General features: G+C 41.8%; 2 protein-coding genes and 2 gene segments (V, D, J or C); 2 read left to right on the top strand and 2 right to left on the bottom strand.

Annotated features, from left to right (window-relative positions):
• Positions 1-4: 4 nt before the first annotated feature.
• On the bottom strand, positions 5-12,854 carry LOC144004074 (putative RNA-binding protein 46). Of its 5 annotated transcripts, XM_077500999.1 has the most exons (13): positions 12,602-12,854; positions 11,500-11,618; positions 10,103-10,283; positions 9,832-10,012; positions 9,593-9,749; positions 8,078-8,207; positions 7,324-7,418; positions 6,506-6,884; positions 6,229-6,428; positions 5,783-5,885; positions 1,201-1,407; positions 1,079-1,120; positions 5-1,011 (listed from the first exon to the last, which is right to left on the bottom strand). In XM_077500999.1, the coding sequence occupies exons 3-13, from the start codon at positions 10,257-10,259 to the stop codon at positions 890-892; spliced, it is 1,773 nt and encodes a 590-aa protein (XP_077357125.1). In that variant the 5' UTR covers positions 10,260-10,283; positions 11,500-11,618; positions 12,602-12,854; the 3' UTR covers positions 5-889. The 5 variants fall into 5 exon arrangements, with proteins under 5 accessions (XP_077357125.1, XP_077357126.1, XP_077357123.1 ...); XM_077501000.1 differs by lacking the exon at positions 12,602-12,854 and having other exon boundaries at positions 11,500-11,657; XM_077500997.1 differs by lacking the exons at positions 11,500-11,618; positions 12,602-12,854 and adding an exon at positions 11,339-11,480.
• LOC144004086 (T cell receptor alpha variable 20-like) lies at positions 3,786-5,601 on the top strand. The segment is given in 2 exon segments: positions 3,786-4,376; positions 4,456-5,601. Coding segments are annotated over 2 exon segments (417 nt in total).
• LOC144004088 (T cell receptor alpha variable 38-1-like) lies at positions 12,692-13,616 on the top strand. The segment is given in 2 exon segments: positions 12,692-12,737; positions 12,818-13,616. Coding segments are annotated over 2 exon segments (411 nt in total).
• A 1,688-nt stretch (positions 13,617-15,304) lies between these two features.
• Positions 15,305-19,064, bottom strand: part of LOC144004083 (uncharacterized) — a 30,387-nt gene continuing 26,627 nt past the window's right edge. For 3 of the 5 annotated variants that reach the window (XR_013279198.1, XR_013279197.1, XR_013279199.1), the window contains one exon: positions 15,770-15,911. Coding sequence is in view for 2 of the 5 variants with exons in the window: in XM_077501020.1 (XP_077357146.1) it covers positions 15,403-15,515; positions 15,583-15,624; positions 15,705-15,911; positions 17,473-17,596 (486 nt within the window). In the remaining 3 variants the exon portion in view is untranslated. Of the gene's footprint in view, positions 15,516-15,582; positions 15,625-15,704; positions 15,912-17,472; positions 18,323-19,064 lie in introns of those variants that run through there. The other 2 variants (XM_077501021.1, XM_077501020.1) reach the window with 2 other exon arrangements.

A 19,064-nucleotide genomic window follows, 5' to 3' on the forward strand; every position in this document is an offset into this window, starting at 1 on the left:
GACGTGATTTTGCACAACAGTTTATTTCCGGTCCGGAACCCTCCCTTTTAATTTCTTTCTTTATTTCCTCCCTAAAAAGGCAAACTGTGTTCAAAATGTTTTCATCTGTCAACAAGATGACTCAAGTAACGTGGTTCAGTCAAGTTGAGCTCGATGCCAAATATCAAGTCAAGTTTTGGCAATCAAGTCTGATGTCCTAAAAAAATGGCAACTCGCGTCTCGAGTCCCCCATCTGGGAAAGAGAGCGTGGGCGTGACCCCGAAGCGGCCCTGCGGCTGCAACTCAGTCACGTCAATTCACTTCCTGCCCTGAGGCGAAGGTGCACAAAACAAGCGACATTCTCTTGCAACCTCGATCACAACTTCTGTTGAGATCAAGTGGAGGGAGGACTTTGGAGAGCAATATGTTACCCGTTATACCTGACCTCCATTTCCTACACACAAGCTTACATCCTGTCCCAGTAAAGCTTTTGACATAGAAACCATAACTGCTGTCATCGAGCTGTGACGCAGGTGTCATGGCGACCGCTTCCTGTGGAAAGAGCAGCAAAGAAACAACACAAACACACTCCCATTTATAATGAACATTTCAGAAGCCGAACAGCCCAAGTCATTTTTAACTTATGGTCACAGTCTCAATAGAAAATACCAATAAGCTTGCAAAAAATGGTTTGTTTTTCACCGGTATGTCATTTAATGTCATCTCCATATTGTATTCATGACTTATAACTAGTCACTGTGTATAATCTTGATGGCCTCTTTTCATCGTCAGTACAATAATGAAGTAACAATCTTTTACAGAACTTTTATTGATGTGTTATTTTTGGTTGTTGTTTTTAATGACACATTTTATAGCTCATGTAGAAAACCGACAAGTTCTATCACACTGGTTACTGCACGCTGGTCGCACCAAAACACAAGCCCAGTGTCATGACACAGTTGATGGCGAGCGTCTTGGCGAAGACAACACGGAGGACGAGGACGGCGAGGGAGACGACGTTCACCTCCTCGTCTGTCAACGACATTCACATTGAAACTCAGCGTGACAAAACTGCGCCTCTCGCAAGTTCAATACCAACCTGGCGCCAACGTGTCCTGGCACCGCCCTGGTCCACTGTCAACTGTGGTGGCAAAACAGGAAGTGACGTGAGACAGGTGACGCCATTTTAGTTAACTCGAGGCCTTGCCCGACGCTCCTCACCTTCCTCGCACGTGTCGTTATGTGCGTCTGTTAGCAACGCCACCTGGTTGTAAAGCGAGTCGTCCGAAATTCGCCCGGCACGAGACCCCTCGAACACGCGTCCCTTTCCCGCCTCCTCCGTGGCGTTGTGTCGGCTGAAGCCGGTGGCGAGACACGCCGTCAGGCTGCTCGCCTCCATTTTGTAGAAGGACGGTTTAAATTCCTCCCCTGAACAACAACAACAACAGCGATTGAGTGAAAAGCCAAGGTAACAGTACAAAACAACTGCAAGAACTCTCACAAAAACCTGTTCAGAACCTTTTTGTCTTTACAACAAATACGATCATACAAAGTCAAATGTTACGTCAAATGTTCATGTTATTCCAATTAATAATCCATTAAATTGAACCACCAAATGGACTTTGTCACGTTTCCACTCACCCGCTTCGACACTCAATTTGGTTCCGTGTCCAAACCTCAATGAGTTCGATGAAGACACACAATGTGTGACTCATACACAAAAACTGTTCACCAGCTAAGCTTTTGTTTCAGCTGATAATTCATACAAAACTTTGTATCTTCTTTAAAATGTTTTTTTTTCCACTTACAGTCCTCCACTGTCAATTTGGTCCCACTTCCAAAGCGTAAACTGTTGAATGATCCTGCCACACATTAGTTGTTTCCATAACAAGAACCTCATGAGGTGTTTGAACAAGAAATTGAACATCACACATGAAATAAATCATGTTGTTTACAGTGAGAATGTTTTTAAGCTTTTTTTTTTTTCCGTAAGATTCTATTTCAGCTTTTAATTCAAACGAAACCACTTAGTATCTTTAAAATACATTTTTTCTTCCACTTACAGTCCTCCACTGTCAATCTGGTCCCACTTCCAAAGTGTAAACGGTTGTTTGAGCTTGTCACACATTAGTTGTTTGCTTAACAAAAACCTCAGGAGGTATTTGAACACAAATCTGCACATCACACATAAATGAAATCATGTTGTTTGCAGCGTGAAAATGTTTTTGATAATTTTTCATAGCATGTTTGTGACGAAAGTTTGTTTCAGCTTTTAATTGAAACAAAACAACTTCGTATCTTCTTTCTAATTTTTTTTTTTTTTCGCACTTACAGGCCTCCACTGTCAATTTGGTCCCTCTTCCAAAAAGTAACCTGTTGGTTGTCACACATTAGTTGTTTCCGTAACAAGAACCTCACACATGAATATCAAAACGGTGCCTGCATAAAGTTAACTCCAATAAACGGACAGCGAGAATGTATCTTTTCCATCCCATTTTTTTTTTTTTTTTTAAGACATAGTGGTGCAGTTTGGTTCCAGTGTTTACGTTGTAAAAAGAACTTACAAGCTTCCACAGTCACTCGGGTTCCGCTTCCAAAAAGCATCCTTGTGCTTGATGACACACGTCAGTTGTTTCCTCAACAAAAACCTCGAGAGAAGCTTCAAGAAGAAAACAATGCAAATCTGGAATGCCTCAGGTTGTGGAATTGCAGATTGCCAGCCTGAAGGTTGTGGGTTTAACCCTGACTCCTGCTGAAGTTTCCTTGAGCAAAATGCGGAACTCAAACTCACCAGTTGCTCCTGATGCTGAGGAGTGTTAAAGCGCAGTGAGTGCCTTGAAGATGGAAAAGCGCAAAAGACGCAAAATCCCATTTATCATTTATGCTCCTACACACAAAAAATAACACCATATTGTCATCATTTGGTCAGTGTACCAGTTAACTTGTAGTTCCAGCTGCGTGTTTCCATTTACCAGTGATGTCATGAAGCATGCTGGCTCCATTTGTTGCATCAAAAAAAAAAAAAAAAAAGATGGGTACATTTTCCTCAACACACTCGGCGTGTTTCCATGTCACTGAGGCATTATCAGGAAGATGCGCAAATCCAAGAAGAAGAATCAAGTGGAGAGAGAGACAAGTTAAATGTTCAGACAATGACGTCAATACGAGTGATGGAAACTACAAGCTACAGTGTAAATAAAGATCCTGTTTCCCACCATCACGCTTGTCCCACCCCCCAAAAACAGTCTTATAGCCCACAGCAGCATCCATGCAACAACACACATATTGGCCACGCCCACCATCACTGACCTCTTATTTTCTTCAACTGATGAGATGACGCTAAAAAAACAAAAACAAAAAACACTCACAGCTAACTTCATGTCACCAGGTGGCAGTAAGAGCAAAGGAATGGCTTACAAATACAGTTTATGTCAGTAATAATGTTGATAATGACATGTTTTTCAAATGGTACAGGTTCCGACATTAACGGTGGCGCCTTGGAAATGAATGCGTCATTTTTGTTCAACTTATGGGGGGAAAAGAAAAACTGAAGTTTTGCCAAATTTTACGTAACTTATTTAAGATTTATTTATCAACAACAGAAAGAGTAGAGCAGACACAACACAACTGTTGATGTGCTATAATTTATACACTGTGTAAATTTGCTTTTAAAATGATCATATTTTTTTTTTTTTTAATTTATTTATAAACTTTGCCCAAATGCTTCCAGGTTGAATCACTAATCCAAAGGTCGAAAGGCACCAAACACTGTGAAAAAACATGGATTTATTCAGTTTGAACAATTTCATAAGCCTCAATTACTGAACTAATATCGTCCATGAGATCGACTTGGCAACCACCAATAAAATTGATAAAACAAAATTGTTAGGCCCCTAATTAAAATAGAAAGTAACAAATAATACAGTACACATAAACACACAAAAAAGTAAAAATGAATACGAAAATCTATTTGAATATAATTGCAGGAATCTGAGTAAGCAAGAGTGGTGAACACCAGTTAATAGGCGATAAAGGATGTCCTTCATTAGTTCCACCACTAGATGACGCCATTTGAATACTTATGCATCCCCTGGCTTGAAGAGGTCAGAGGTGATAATTAAATGGATTTGTGCTTTCTTCCTACTTACATGTTGCACCCCATTCACTGCCAAAGTCATACATAAACATCTATTAAATAAATACCTAAAAATGGCTGTAAACAAAATGTCTGACTATTCAGACGAGTCCTCACCTCCAGTACAATGTGCATGCGTGATGTCACTGCAACAGGAAGTGACGGTCCCGCCTCCTCAGCTACAAGTCAGCGTTCCTGCAGACTTCAAGTGCAGACATGAGTCGTGCGCTTGTATGTGTGCTGATGGCTGCCTGGAGCCTTGGTAAGGTCATCCGAGGTCAACATTGAGGTCACTGCCACTTTCAACTGATGTCTGACCACTTTTTATTGCCTTCTGACAGGAAGCAGCGGCCAGACGGTGAACCAGCCGACACGGGACGTCCACGCATTGGAGGGTGAAACGGTGACGCTAGATTGCAGTTATGACAGCTCGTTAGGCAACGACTACATCTTCTGGTACAAACAAGAAGGGAACGCAGCGCCCGAGTTCGTCCTGAGCAAATTAATGCTTGATGTGGGCCAGACAGTGGAAAAGTACAGGGACAGGTTTGACTGCAGTATGGACACCAGCGCTCAGAAAGCTCCTCTACACATCAAGCGTGTGAAGCCGAGCGACTCGGGAGTCTTCTACTGCGCCCTGCGGCCCACGCTGGCACATCCAGTGGCGTGCCCGTACAAAAACACCTGCAACATCTCATTTCTCATATCATGAGCTGTATTGGGGGCGTGGCCTCACAGGAGCAAACGGATCATGATTTTGGTTTGAGATGCCAATTTGATATTAGTCTTTTTCAACAGCATGACTTGCACGTCTGTATGATCTGAGTAGGTTCTAAATTTGTTTTGAAGCGTAATAACAAATTCAAGAACATATTTGATCAATCACAGATTTGTGCACCAAATGTTCACATGCACGATTTAAGCACAAAATTCCCCCTACACTGTTTATGAATAGGCTCCTTATGTTTGACTGCATTGCACTGTGTTTTGAGACCTATTAACAAATAAGACTCTAGATATCTACTTTTCCCCCGTCTTTTATTGAATATTTCACTAAACACAACAAGAAAAACAAGAGCGTGGAACATGTTTTCCTATGGAACTCAATCTTTCAACTGGACCTCCTTCGAAGATGCCTGAAGGGCAAAACAAAAACTACCTGGGAGTAAATGTATGGGAGGCTGGGCCAACACAGGAAGGAAGTGACACCTTTAGCATAAGGTCAGAACTGGTGCCATGCCATCAGACCGCATCGGTGACGGAATCACTCATTGAATGTTATACCTGGTGGTGGGGAAGACACTTCATGAATGAATGAACTATTGCTTTACTCTCATGTACTAAGTGATTCAAAAAGTAGCGACAGGCAGAACGATTAAATGTCCTTCAACTCGATAGCAGAAGGTACAATAAACCAGTGCATCCACCTGTTGCCATTCATACACCAGAATAATAATCTGGTAACAATCTGGTTTTGTAATCCAATTAAAAAAAGTTACTCACATTTGTGAGTAAATGAGACAAAATCACGATTAAGTCATTTTTCTTTGCCGGTGGTCCATAATCCATTTAAAAAGTAAAAGATATGCCCTGTGGTTAAGTAAAGGTTTGGAACCACTCTTTCAGAAACGGCCAATAGTTGGGCCTTTGTGTGTGCGTGTGTCTTACCAAGACTCCACAGTACGTTTTGTGCAGCGAGCTCTTTAGCATCATCAAGCTGCACACACAACTTGTCTGGCATGAAGACCTTTTGTGTCAACAGCATCACCACCTACACAAGCACACAAACACAAGAGTCACACAGAGCAGCATGGTTACTCAACATTAATTCAAGTGAATTTATCATCAACAGTGTAATATACTCTAGGAGGCCATTACGGCCATCTATAGGGCTGGAGTGCAACACAGAAACTCTGGTTTCTGTCTGAGTCAGTATCTGAGTTTGGAAACAATGTAAGTTTCCCTTCATTTCCTCTCCATGCAGTAAAAATTCGAAGTACACCGTCACACTCTTTTCTTGTTTGTGTTGGAACTAAAGCAAAATAATAACAAAGTGACATATACACCAAGAGCCATCTGATGCCATTCAAAGCATAGCGAGCATGTGTCATCACCTTGAAGACCAGCAGCAGGGTCCCATCCTGAGACCGCACAGAGAAGAGCTGGTAATGTGGCAGTGGCAAGCTGTGCGCACAGCAATACAAGTCCAGCAGGCTGACAGCAGTGTTGATCTGACTAAATGGGACCATCTGCAGGCTGGTTTGCTGCAGCGGCGTATTGCGCAAGATTGGGAACATTTGCCTGTCGGCTTTTCCTGAATGCAAACGGAACGACACTGCTGAAACAAAACATTACCCAGCGACTTGGTTCTCAAGTCGTCTGATCATTTACCTTCTCCGACAGCACAGTGGAGACCTGAGTTGAAATGCTGGTTGAAGGATCCCAGAGCGGAACACTCATTCAGGGCTCCATGGTGAGGGAAAACCCTCTCCTTGTCTCTTCCTCCTCTCTTTCTTCCCTGGTAGCCGATACTGCTGGATCTCTTCCACCTCCGACCCCTGGTGTACTTAACTAGGCCCACAGTCACCACGCTCCCATCGATTGTAGCGCCATTCATGATGTTGGTGACAGCGACGGCTTCCTTGTGGCAGGCGAAGTAAAGAAAGGCGTGGTTGGTGAACTTCTTCACTCGCACCACCACATTTGCTTTGTAGCGCTCGCACTCGCGCTGCAGTGTTTCCTCTGTGGTGCTCGGCGAGAGGTTCAGTACCTGAAAAAGGACACCAGACTTTCACAATAGAAGAATGCTTGGAGATGTTGCTCATGTTTTATTGCGATCAATACGCTCTACTTTATAGCACAGACTTTCTTGTGATAGACTGCTTTCGTGTTGTCACAATACAGATGGTCGCCTCGTTACAAACATTCGCAGATACGAACAAGGGCTGGCTGATGTCCATAAATGCGAGCGGCGCAAAAAGGGGGGATGCGAAGTATGCGGCGTCGCGGCAGAAGGGGCGCCAAAGCGATGGCAGGAAAATTATTTTGAGTGGCCATTTTACGTACTAAACAGCTCAATTCACGTGGAATGGTTTAATCTAATCACTGCACGTCACTGATTGGGCGCCCCTCCTACCTGCTCTGTGACATTTCCTGATCAATAAAATTGTTGAGATATCAGCCACGCAATTCATCAATACTGCACTTACATGGGCAACTCTGATGTTTTGCATGTTTGCTCCTTTCGCCTGTTTGTCCGGCTTGGCCCAGTTCACCCAATGCATACGGCCCCATAAGTTCCTTGCTGTGGTAAGAAGAAGATAGTCAGAAACCTCACAAGTAAATGTTGAATGAGCTCAGCAACTTATCGCATCTTCATCATTAGCACTGCAGCACTTTGATGCAGTTGTTGTTCGTGAAGTGGTTGAGTGTATTTCTGCTGTATGCCGTCACCGTCAGGGCTGCACGGAATTCAGAACAGAATTGTGAATGACCCTTAAATTTCAATTCTATTCTTGAATTTGAATTGAGGTGGCAAACAGGAAGCAGAATTGCATTTCAAACTCGAAATTCAGGAAGTAGAATTGAAATTCTACATGATGTAAAATTAGTGTATTTTAACAGTGTATTGAAGTTTGGGTTTGTTTGGGTTTTTTTTTACAATATGTTAGCCTATTTACAACATAAATTTCATGCAAATATTATTGTAAGGGTTTTATGTACACAAAATGTAATTATTAGTTTATATCCATTGACTTGAACAGAATTCAGATTTTTTCACAGCTCAGGTCTCCACCTGGTGGTCCAATCATGAATGTGTGTTCACCATCAAAGCGAGAGATCTGCAACCTTCCTCAGTCCTAGAGCCTACATCGGATTCTTGTTTTTGCTTAGGAAAATTCTGGGATTACTCTAAAAATGATCTGGCATTAACCGGTGACGCTTCCTGAGTGGAAAACTTACTAGCAATTAATTCTTTGCGGGCAAATGCCGCTGCCTTGTGTGTCTCGTACTCCAAAAAGGCGAAGCCTCGATTTTGGCCAGCATCTGAGGTGCTTGAACTCACGGTGACATTCACAAGGCCCTTCGTCACCTAGGAGGTCAACGTGAGGTTCATGAGACATGCTGCAGTCACAGTAGGGCTGAATGAATTTGAAAAATAATCTAAATGCATTCTCTCCCTCAATATGGCAATTGAGATTTAACATGCAATTGATTGCTTATAATCTATGCTAATTAGGGGTGAGCGATATGGGCAAAAAAAAAAATAAATAAATAAAAATCGATATTTTTTCAAAAAAATATTTTGATATTTTACACAAAAAAAAATCTTGTAAATGTAAAATCATCATCGTCACATTTTAATCTGCAGTAAATATTGGTACACCACGGCCAAATAATACAGAAATCACAACAACTATCGCAGTCAGAATGGGTGATTTTTTTTTAAATTTTTTTTTTAAATATATTGTGATTTGATGATTATGGAACGAATATACTGTGAGAGCCAGCATCCTGCATATATTTGTAATGACAACAAATGCAGCCGCTACCTTTTGACACGCAATTTCCAAAGTTGTCCTGCACATTATACACATGATATAGTCGCCAATGTAGCTATGATGCTGTGTACAAGCATGTACAAACTGGATATTAAGCAAATATGGAACATTGGGTCAAATTTTACCCGCTTGCATAACAGCGGCGTTCGTGAGGCATCGCCAGCATTTACTTGCTTTGTCAATCATGACAGTGTGAATTAGCTCAATGCAGTGAAGGTTTTCTGATTGTGTTCGGCAGCTTTACTTATCTTTTCTTTAGCGGTACTCATACGTGTTGAGTCGCAAAGCCACATAATCCTCCATATGGTCCGTGGTGGAGCAGAACTGCTTTTCACGGCGAGCGTTTTCCGACACACGTTATGATGTAATTTTGGTCTTGTCAACCCCAAATCATTTCCAGGGTAGGGATGTGGACTTCAGTCTTGCTAAGTTTCTATTAAATTCGCCACTAAAACGAGACTTCGATTCCATGTTCTCACTTGTAAGCACTTTTTCGTGGCTGGCGCCGCTGAGTCACGTGACCGAATCCCGCCCGCTGATTTGCAGAATGAAGACGTTATCGCTTCCTCCTCTGCCGTCTATGCACACTGATTCACCAAATGAGAACTTTCATCACATCCTCCTACTTTGCAGCCAATCAATTGAGCCGTTTTTTCTCCAATTTGGAGATAGTATTAAAACTCGATAATGTAAAACTGGACACCGTGAAAGCCAAGTTGACGATAATATTGATGACGATGATTGTCGCTCACATCTAAAAAAATATATATATAATAAAGCCTAGAAAATAAAGCAGGGGTTTTCTTCCAAAAATTGCAGCAATTGTGATTTGAAAATTGCATCCTACATTACAAAGATGATTTGAATTGGATTAAACGTTCAGCTCTAATGCACAAAGACATCCTTGTGCGGGTACCTTCATAACCTCCTCCATGATCTCCTTCTTACTCTTGTCTTTGGGAATGCCGCCGATAAAGAGGCGGCAATTATTCTGAGCGGCACACACGGCAATATACATCCCTGGACGAACCTCCTGGTCGTTGAGCATTTGGATCGCTATTTGGGCATTCTCCCTGGAACACAATCATCATCATCATCACTTCTCCACAGGCAAGAGAGCTGCGTCATGATATCAAGTTCCATAGTCAATGTTACCGATTGGTGTACTTGACAAAGGCGTAGCCACGGTTGTCTCCGTTAAAATCCATCATCAGCCTCAGCTCGTAGATGGTTCCAGCTGTCTCAAACAGAGGGACAAGCTCATCTTCAAACATGTCTCTGGGAATGCTTCCCACAAACACCTCACAGTCAATGTGTGGCACCGGCCCCTCCCAGTCTGCAAGTAGAGACAGTCAATTCCTGTCAACTTTTCAATGGATATACCATACAAGGAGCTCAAGAACATCTGTTTGCCATTTACACTCACTTGGTGGCGGTCCACCAAACGTCCTCTGTCCATTCTCCTGCAGAATATCATATCCTGTCTTGTCCATGAGTGCTACCAAAGCCATCTGGATGGACATTGACTTCATGAACTCTTCTGTGCCCTTCATAGGACTGACTGCCTCGGAGGATGCTTCCATGTGTCCTGACAACTCTTGGTCAGTCTGGAAAACAGGACTTTATATTTTGTCATAGAAAAGCACACACCGGGGCCAATTCCTTACAAACACAAAACATAAACATGAAAAAGGACAACAAAATTCAATAGAATTCATGAAGACTATCCCCTTGACTGACACACAGAAATTGTACACACAAATAGTTCTACACATGGCAACATATGAGTAAAGAAGCCGATTTGAAAGAAATCATTCAACATGTTGCTGACAACTTGGTTACTAATCATCAGCACTGTAGAAGGTGAGTGCTGTTTAGTGAGCTTATTATTACATAATGTGTAATAATGTGTAACACACTGCAGATGTTCCTGTGGACCATTTTTCCAATTGTACCGCTCATTGGAGAGGAACATGTGCAGGATTTTCAACAACATGTATGCAACTACTACAATCAATGTAACGGTGAGCTGTATATGTAATTAGTTTCTGATTGAGTCTTTGGATCTGTCAAAATATTGCTAGAAGTAAAACAGGTATGGAGTGCAAAAAATGTTGGGGACCACTATTGCTGTTTTGTGAGCCCCCACCCAGCAAGTGTTTAATTCACGCATCTAGACTCATTTTTATTTACTTACTTTTACTTTGCTTTTGGAACATGGCCCTAGTGACTACTTACACAGTATGTGATGTGACACACCAAAGTTTTGACGTGTTAAACTTTCATGGCAGGTCAATTATTAATACGCTAATAATTAATCTATGTGTCGTCATTATATTTCGGAGCCACTAAAATGTGCGCCATTTTGTGGATTATAGCCGCTCTGTTACATACATACGCTAATTTACAGAACACAGAATTAATTTTGGTAAACGACTAGCAATTTACACATTAAAAGTATAAACAATTACTATCTTGAGTAATTTAAGTAATAAAAAAAAAATCATGGTGTCCGCCAGCCACCAAAATGTCGGCTACACCGATGACAACGGCACAATCAAGATGTGGCAGTTGAATTCAGTAACGTTAGCCTTCATGCTAACGGCTCCCTTTTGTTACTGGTTTCTACATGATATTTGTAAAGACCACCGTAAATACTTACCAGCTTTGTGTTCTGCCAGTTAATTCGATGTATTTTATTAGATTCTGAAAAGAATTCCAACTCCAATCGGCAACACTTTGGGAATATTTTCACGAAACCTCAACGGATGAAGAAGAAAAAAAGAAAAAAGAAAAAAAAAAAGCTCAACGTGAACAGCCCACCTGTCGTTGTCGACCAATCAACTGTTCCAGATTTTGATTGACATGAATTTAAACCCCTCTGAGCGAATCAGCAGTTCTAATCTCCATACCATCGGGTACCGCCGGGACGTTAAAGTTTGCTAGCAAAACACAAGTAATGAATATTTCAGTAAAAAAAACAACACACACACACACACACAATACACGAAGACATACTAATTGATTAAGTTAATGTCAGGAAATTGTCAAGTGTCATATAAAGTTAAATAAAAAAAAAAAAGAATCAATTTGTTTCAATCTCCCAGTCCCAAAAGCAGATCAGTCACAAGATTGAAAAATTATAAAATGTCCTTACAAAATTTCAATTATTACCGTATAGACAAACGCAACAATGAACCCAAAGAATACTAATTGATAAAAGGTACATGTCGGGGAATTGTCCAGTAAAACAAATGTCATAAAAAAGTTAAAATAAAAAAGAACCAACTTGTTTGAATCTCCCACGTGAAAAGCAGTCACAAGAATGAGCAAATACAAAATTTCACCATAAAAATTGGCTTTAAAGAAAGCAAGATTGTAGCCTGATAAAATGAAACATAATCTTTCATTATGTTTATTCATTTATCCACGTATGGGAATTTAAAGCAGCTTCTCATTTGTAGTACCAACTGAGGTGCAGACAGATTAAAACGAAGCAAAATAAAAGCAAATACAAAAATATATATATAGACAGACAGGCTACAAACAGGCCCATTTACAATGCTTTTTAAAAAAAAATTTTTTTTATCACAATTGAAAAACAATGTCTGATTTTCATTGGTTAATTTTCAAGGTGTTTTTTGTATTTAATATTACAATTCTTCTTCTTCTGTCATTAACACAGGGATACCAACAATTTTGTCACAGTCTTGTAACATCACCAAAAGAGCGTGTGCTCATATTTGAGTACGTAACTTGTCATAGTCAGTTTGATTACTGGGAGTACGTTCTTTTCCCACCAACACTGCATATCAGTCATTATTACCAATAATAAGATGCAGACAAGACATATATGACGTTTATACGAGAGAGAAAAGTCACAGTGCGCTACTGCGACTTCTTCTCACAATAACATATGACTTACAATGTGCATGCGTGATGTCACTGCAACAGGAAGTGACGGTCCCGCCTCCTCAGCTACAAGTCAGCGTTCCTGCAGACTTCAAGTGCAGACATGAGTCGTGCGCTTGTATGTGTGCTGATGGCTGCCTGGAGCCTTGGTAAGGTCATCCGAGGTCAACATCCGAGGTCACTGCCACTTTCAACTGATGTCTGACCACTTTTTATTGCCTTCTGACAGGAAGCAGCGGCCAGACGGTGAACCAGCCGACACGGGACGTCCACGCATTGGAGGGTGAAACGGTGACTCTAGATTGCAGTTATGACAGCTCGTTAGGCAACGACTACATCTTCTGGTACAAACAAGAAGGGAACGCGGCGCCCGAGTTCGTCCTGAGCAAGTTTAAGATTGGTGAGGGCAAGACGGAGAGCAAGTACAGGGACAGGTTTGACTGCAGTATGGACACCAGCGCTCAGAAAGCTCCTCTACACATCAAGCGTGTGAAGCCGAGCGACTCGGGAGTCTTCTACTGCGCCCTGCAGCCCACGCTGGCACATCCAGTGGCGTGCCTGTACAAAAACACCTGCAACCATCTCATGTCTTAAGCTATAATGGGGGCGGGGCCTCCTAACAGGAGAAAATGTGCAACTCAGCGTGACAACATTCTGCTTCTGTGTTAGATCAATGTTTTCGATCCACGCCATTGGAGTTCAAAGATGTGCTTGAATGCAACATTTGAGAAGGGTTAATACTACATATTTATAATGATCGGGTGAGAATGAAAATATTGGCACTTTTTATGTATATGTTCTTGATTGTTTGACTCACAATTAACATACAGTATAATATGATGTCTCTACATTACTTAGCTGCACTAATGTTCACAATCACATTTTTTTTTGTTATCTCAAATAAATTATGTATATGAAAATGACCAATATAACGTTGAGTGTATACGACAAGGAGAACAGGGAATGTTTATTCTCATTTAAGCTATCGTGATTGTGTGATGTCATTTTGTAAATAAATAAAAAAATACTTTTGAGAATGTTCATTTATGTTCTTATGAGTGTGGATGGTTGTGTGCCCTGCGATTGGCTGGCAACCAGTCCAGGGTGTCCCCCGCCTACTGCCCAAAGCCAGTTGAGATAGGCTCCAGCACCCCCCTGAGACCCTTGTGAGGAATAAGCGGTCAGGAAAATGGCTGGAAGGATGTTAATTCATTTTGAGATTTGAGACTATTAACGATCTATTTATCATGTTAACATCTTGAAAGACTTTTAAAAGACTGATTTAATGAATTTTAATGCCAAATTAAGACCTTGTTTTTTGTTTCATGGTTTCAGTGCCATTTAAGACTTTTGGAAACTGAATCCACGATGCCATCACCAAGTCAGGTGTGTGAACCAGTGGCTTATTGCCCAAGCTAAATTAAGATATGGTATTATAAAAACATATCAAGTAAGGGAAAGAGCACCTGTTTGTTCGTCTTTGTTTTTGCCATTGTGTGACCACGAAGCGGCTCTGCGGTTGCCGTTGACAACCATGCACTTCTGCCGCAAGGGTGCACAAAACGAGCACGATGCTGCTCAACGACATCATCTACTTCCTTTCACGTAGCGATGTGTCGATTACGAACAATCCAGTTCTTACATCCGGCTCTTTTAAGTTATGGCAATACGTAAAAGTTATAAAGTTATATTTGCCTCTGAATTTATTATATGTTATGTATATGTTTGAAGACAATTATTAAAAAAATATATATGTGTAAAGACTGCATTATACTCATTTGTGGACATATCAGGTTAAACTACCCCCTCCTAAATCTCTTCTTTTTTTTGGGGGGTGGGGCTATGCTAACACATCCAGCATGATCTGCCCCTTCCCCACTAAATAAGAAATGAGCACCTTCATTTCATCAGTTGCTATCCACGGCAATTTTAATTCGATGTCTCATTTCGACAACTTCCACAGGATGCATTTAGCGAGCTAGCTATGCTAAATCTGTTCTCAAGTGGTTTCCCTGGAATTTTTTTATGCATACATAACATGGAAAAATGGTGACATGATGGGCAACATAAACAACCTTTAATCAGGAAGATGTTTAGTGTTACTTCAGTTACATGAGAAAAGAAGAGAAATGGAACCTTCTGTGAATGATGAATGCGTCAACTGCAACTTCTAGAATATTTCGCTTTAAAAGTACTTGTAAACGGGATTATTATTTGACATTAAAGTGGATTTGAAGACGGTGCGCGGTGTGACCTGTTTTACCTGAACTCCATACAGTACGTTGACATGTTGTACCTGCAGGCGTCGGAAACAGAAACCATAACTTGCTGCGATCTGTGACGCAGGTGCCATGGCGACCACTTCCTGTGGAAAGAGCAGTGAAGAGAAAGCCAATATAAGACACACGCCCACATTGACATGTGATAAAGCTTGACATGAATTGAGCTGATTAATTAATGTCTTTGTTGACATTAACTCCCAAAAATGTTTAGAAGTTGTAGGATGTAAAACTTACCGGCCTCCACTGTCACGCTTTTGCGACATCCAAAGAGAACACGTTTATATTTGTGGTGCGTTGATATCTTCACTTTCTTCTTTCAGCGTGAATAAATGTTCAGAAATCCTTCCGTAAGTTTTATGTCATAGTATTGAGTAGCTTGATGGAATCTTCTTCATCACCGTGACAAAAAAAAAAAAAAAAACAACAAAATGTAATAGTTTTGGTTTAAATTGATTTAATGATTGATTTTGTATACAAACAAACTGCGGCGATTCTGCCTCCATTCGGCCATCTTGGTACAGGCGCTGGCTACTCAAGGTGCGCCAAACCACAGGCCCAGTGTCATCACACAGTTGATGGCGAGCGTCTTGGCGAAGACAATGCGGAGAACGAGGACAGTGATGGAGAGGAGATTCACTTTCTCGTCTGTCAACGACATTCACATTGAAACTCAGCGTGACAAAACTTCGCCTCTCGCAAGTTCAATACCAACCTGGCGCCAACGTGTCCTGGCACCGCCCTGGTCCACTGTCACCTATGGTGGCAAAACAGGAAGTGGCATGAGACGGCGACTCCATTTTTAGTTAACTCGAGGCCTTGCCCGACGCTCCTCACCTTCCTCGCACGTGTCGTTATGTGCGTCTGTTAGCAACGCCACCTGGTTGTAAAGCGAGTCGTCTGAAATTCGCCCGGCACGAGACCCCTCGAACACGCGTCCCTTTCCCGCCTTCTCCGTGGCGTTGCGTCGGCTGAAGCCGGTGGCGAGACACGCCGCCCGGTTGCTCGCCTCAAGTTTGTAGAAGGATGGCTCAAATTCCTCCCCTGAATCAAAATCGAGCACATTAAAGCAGGGTAACAATTGGACAAACTGTGAGCCAAAAAAAGTAAAATAAAATTTCTATTATGCTAAAATAGCTTTCAAATGAAATTTGTTCGAAAGAAGATGGAGGCTTCACACAAACACACGCGAGTTGATGTCACATTTGGAACATGTTTCACTCGTGTTCTGAAATGTTGCACAAGCAAAACATCGAGATAGCAAAATTTCAACAACGTATGAAATTGAACAGCCAAATGAACGTTGCCATGTTTGCACTCACCAGCTTCTACCCTCAATCTGGTTCCACGTCCAAACCTCAATATGATCGAATTCGAATTCACACAATGTGTGGCTCATGCACAAAAACTATGCACCAGCTAAGCTCCTGTTTCAGCTTTCAACTAAAAACAAAACTACTAACTATTAAGTATCTTCGTTAAATTGTTTTTTTAAACTTACAGGCCTCCACTGTCAATCTTGTCCCACTTCCAAAGCGTAACCTGTCGATTCCTCCTGTCACACATTAGCTATTTCCTTAACAAGAACCTCATGAGATGTTTGAACAAGAACCCGATAAGAACCTCACACATTGTTTGGAGTAATAGAACAACAAACACCCCCAACTGTGAACAGCCTCAGCAGGTTTGAAAATGGACGAGGAGAACGCATTTCAAGTTTTTCCATCCCATGTTTTTGACCGGTCGCGCGGTCTTACGTTGCAGCATGAAACAGAACTTACTATCTTCCACAGTCACTCTGGTTCCGCCTCCGAAAAGGAATCTCCGGCCCCCTGACACACATCGGTTTTTTCTTCGACAAAAACCTCAAGAGAAGCTTCGACAAGAAAACGAAATGAATCTTGACGGGGCGGCGTGGCTGAGCTGCTCGAGTGGTAGTTTCCCCGACCCAAACCGTGTGGTTCCGATTCTCCGCCCCTGACCATGCGCAAGTGTCCTTGAGCACCGCGTCATCATCAGCAGGTGAACGAAGAGTGCGAAAGCGCTTTGAGTTCCTTGAAGGTATAAACGTGCTACTGTAAAATAAGCAGAAGCTCGTTTACCTTTATATCCCCACACATGAATAATAAATATAATATCATCAGCATGCTAATGGAGTTGTAGCTTCAGCTGCGTGTTTCCATCTCCCAGTTGCTTCACTCAATCTACTTTCACACCCAGATGTCTTAAGACCAAAATCTTGAACACTTCTATTATTTTCCTTCAAATAAAATGACGCATTTGAAGCTAAAAAAAAACACTTTTAAGCTTTTTTTCTTAGCTGTTGCCTCCTTCAGGTAGACATTCCTTGACCCACTTTTTTTCCCATGTCGTCCATGTTGACTGGCCAGGCCTCGCTGAGTACATTTCATGTCATGAAGGATGTTGGCCTCCATGTTTGTTTTAAAAAAAAAAAAAAAAAGAAATGCAAATTTTCATCAATAGCCTATACATGTTACCGTGGCACTGAGGCATCATCATCATTGAAGATGAAGATACGGCACAAATATGTATCTGAATAATCCAAGAATAGTGCAGAGAAAAACAAGACAAGACAAATGCTCACAATAGAAGTGATGGAAAATACAAGCTACAGTATACATAAAGATCCTACTGTTTTCAACCGACACGCGTGTTCCAGCCCCGAAGATCGTCTTGTAGCCCGTCGCGGCACCCACACAACAGCGCATACTGTGACACAAACCTCCAACCTAATTGGGCACGCCCACCACCACCTCTGACCTCATTACTTTCTTCGACTGATGACATGTTGGTTCTGTTCAAAACCACACACACAGCTAAATTCATGTCACCAGGTGGCAGCACCAACAAAGCTTTTTCTTAAATGGATGGCAGACCTCATATTTCTCTTGAGAACAAGATGGAATAGCTTACTAAGATATTGATCATGTAAAAAGCACATTAATTTCATGAAAATGTCCAGATGACAATATACGACTATAATAAGTGGCGGACTGCACCGTGTTACCACAATCTCGAGGCCGGGCCGAGTCTAATTGTTTTTTTATTTTTTTTGAAAATATGGTGACCCTAAATGAAGAAGCTAAATAATCATTTTTTATCCATCCCAGGGGGCGGCCATTTTGCCACTTGCTGTCGACTGAAAATGACATCACAAGTAACCACCAATCATAGCTCAGCTTCCAAATCTCCCATGACCAAACTCAGAAAATAGGTAAGCTATGACTGGTCTTATTGTGCTGCTGCCCCCCCCAACAACACAGATTCTGATACCTGTAAGTGCAGTACTGATACACCATTTGAAAAGAACTACAAGTGCTTTTTCCTTTGTAATCTGAAACAAATGCACTCACTTTGATGCAATAAAAGCATCGCTACAGGTTGGTCAGGCACTGCGTAAAGCACAGTCTTCGTGGTCTCATTAAGTTGTAAATGGCTTACCTTAAGTCGAATCTCCGGCGGAGGGCAGGTGTAAAGTAGGCTGGGCAAAGACCAACTCTTCGGACATGCTGGAGTGGGGCCTCGGGGAGGAACTTTGGCTCTTTGGAGCTGCAGATGGGCGTGCGTAAAAAGGAGGCCGGGCAGACTACTGCTAGCTAGCCTGCGTGCTACTCGGTACACAAGCTAGCTGTGGAGACATACGATGATATGATGATTGTGTTTGGCTCGCTGCTAAGTTCAAAATAATAATAATTTTGAAGATTGGTTTGTTATAAACACCAGACATGAATCTATGATACAAAGCCAGTTATGATATTTTATAACCGGGGCTTTAACACAGACCGTTGCGGGACTTGTGCATCACGGCAGCCACACTAGCTTACATGAACCGCGCGTTTTGCACAGCTTGGCAACGTGTTCCACTGCTTTAACTAAAACTGGGAAACCCAAGACGCTGCGTTCAAAGTTCTATGCCCGTGTCCAAATTCACAAGGCTGGGTCCAAGGAAGGCCGAATTTGTCGGCTGCATGACGTCGTCACTCCCGTTGCCAATCGACAGATGCACCGACTTGCATATTATGAATGCTGTCAATGTTGCTCGTCGGTGGTGCATTGACAGTCTATTCCATTCGCACCGGGAGTGACGCCATACAATCAACAAATTAGGAATTTCGGAGGACCCAGCCTTGTAACTTTGGACACAATCTATAAGTTCGATACCTTTCCACATGTGCT

This window comes from Festucalex cinctus, chromosome 16, assembly GCF_051991245.1.
Source record: "Festucalex cinctus isolate MCC-2025b chromosome 16, RoL_Fcin_1.0, whole genome shotgun sequence".
NCBI lineage: Eukaryota > Metazoa > Chordata > Actinopteri > Syngnathiformes > Syngnathidae > Festucalex > Festucalex cinctus.

Excerpts from the sequence above, each read along its gene's own strand:
- LOC144004074 (XM_077500999.1), bottom strand. The coding sequence starts at position 10,259 with ATGGAAGCATCCTCCGAGGCAGTCAGTCCTATGAAGGGCACAGAAGAG. Across the intron at positions 1,408-5,782 it reads AAACGTACTGTGGAGTCTTG|GGGAGGAATTTAAACCGTCC; the intron begins GTAAGACACACG and ends GTTGTTGTTCAG. Across the intron at positions 1,012-1,078 it reads CCAGGACACGTTGGCGCCAG|ACGAGGAGGTGAACGTCGTC; the intron begins GTTGGTATTGAA and ends TGTCGTTGACAG.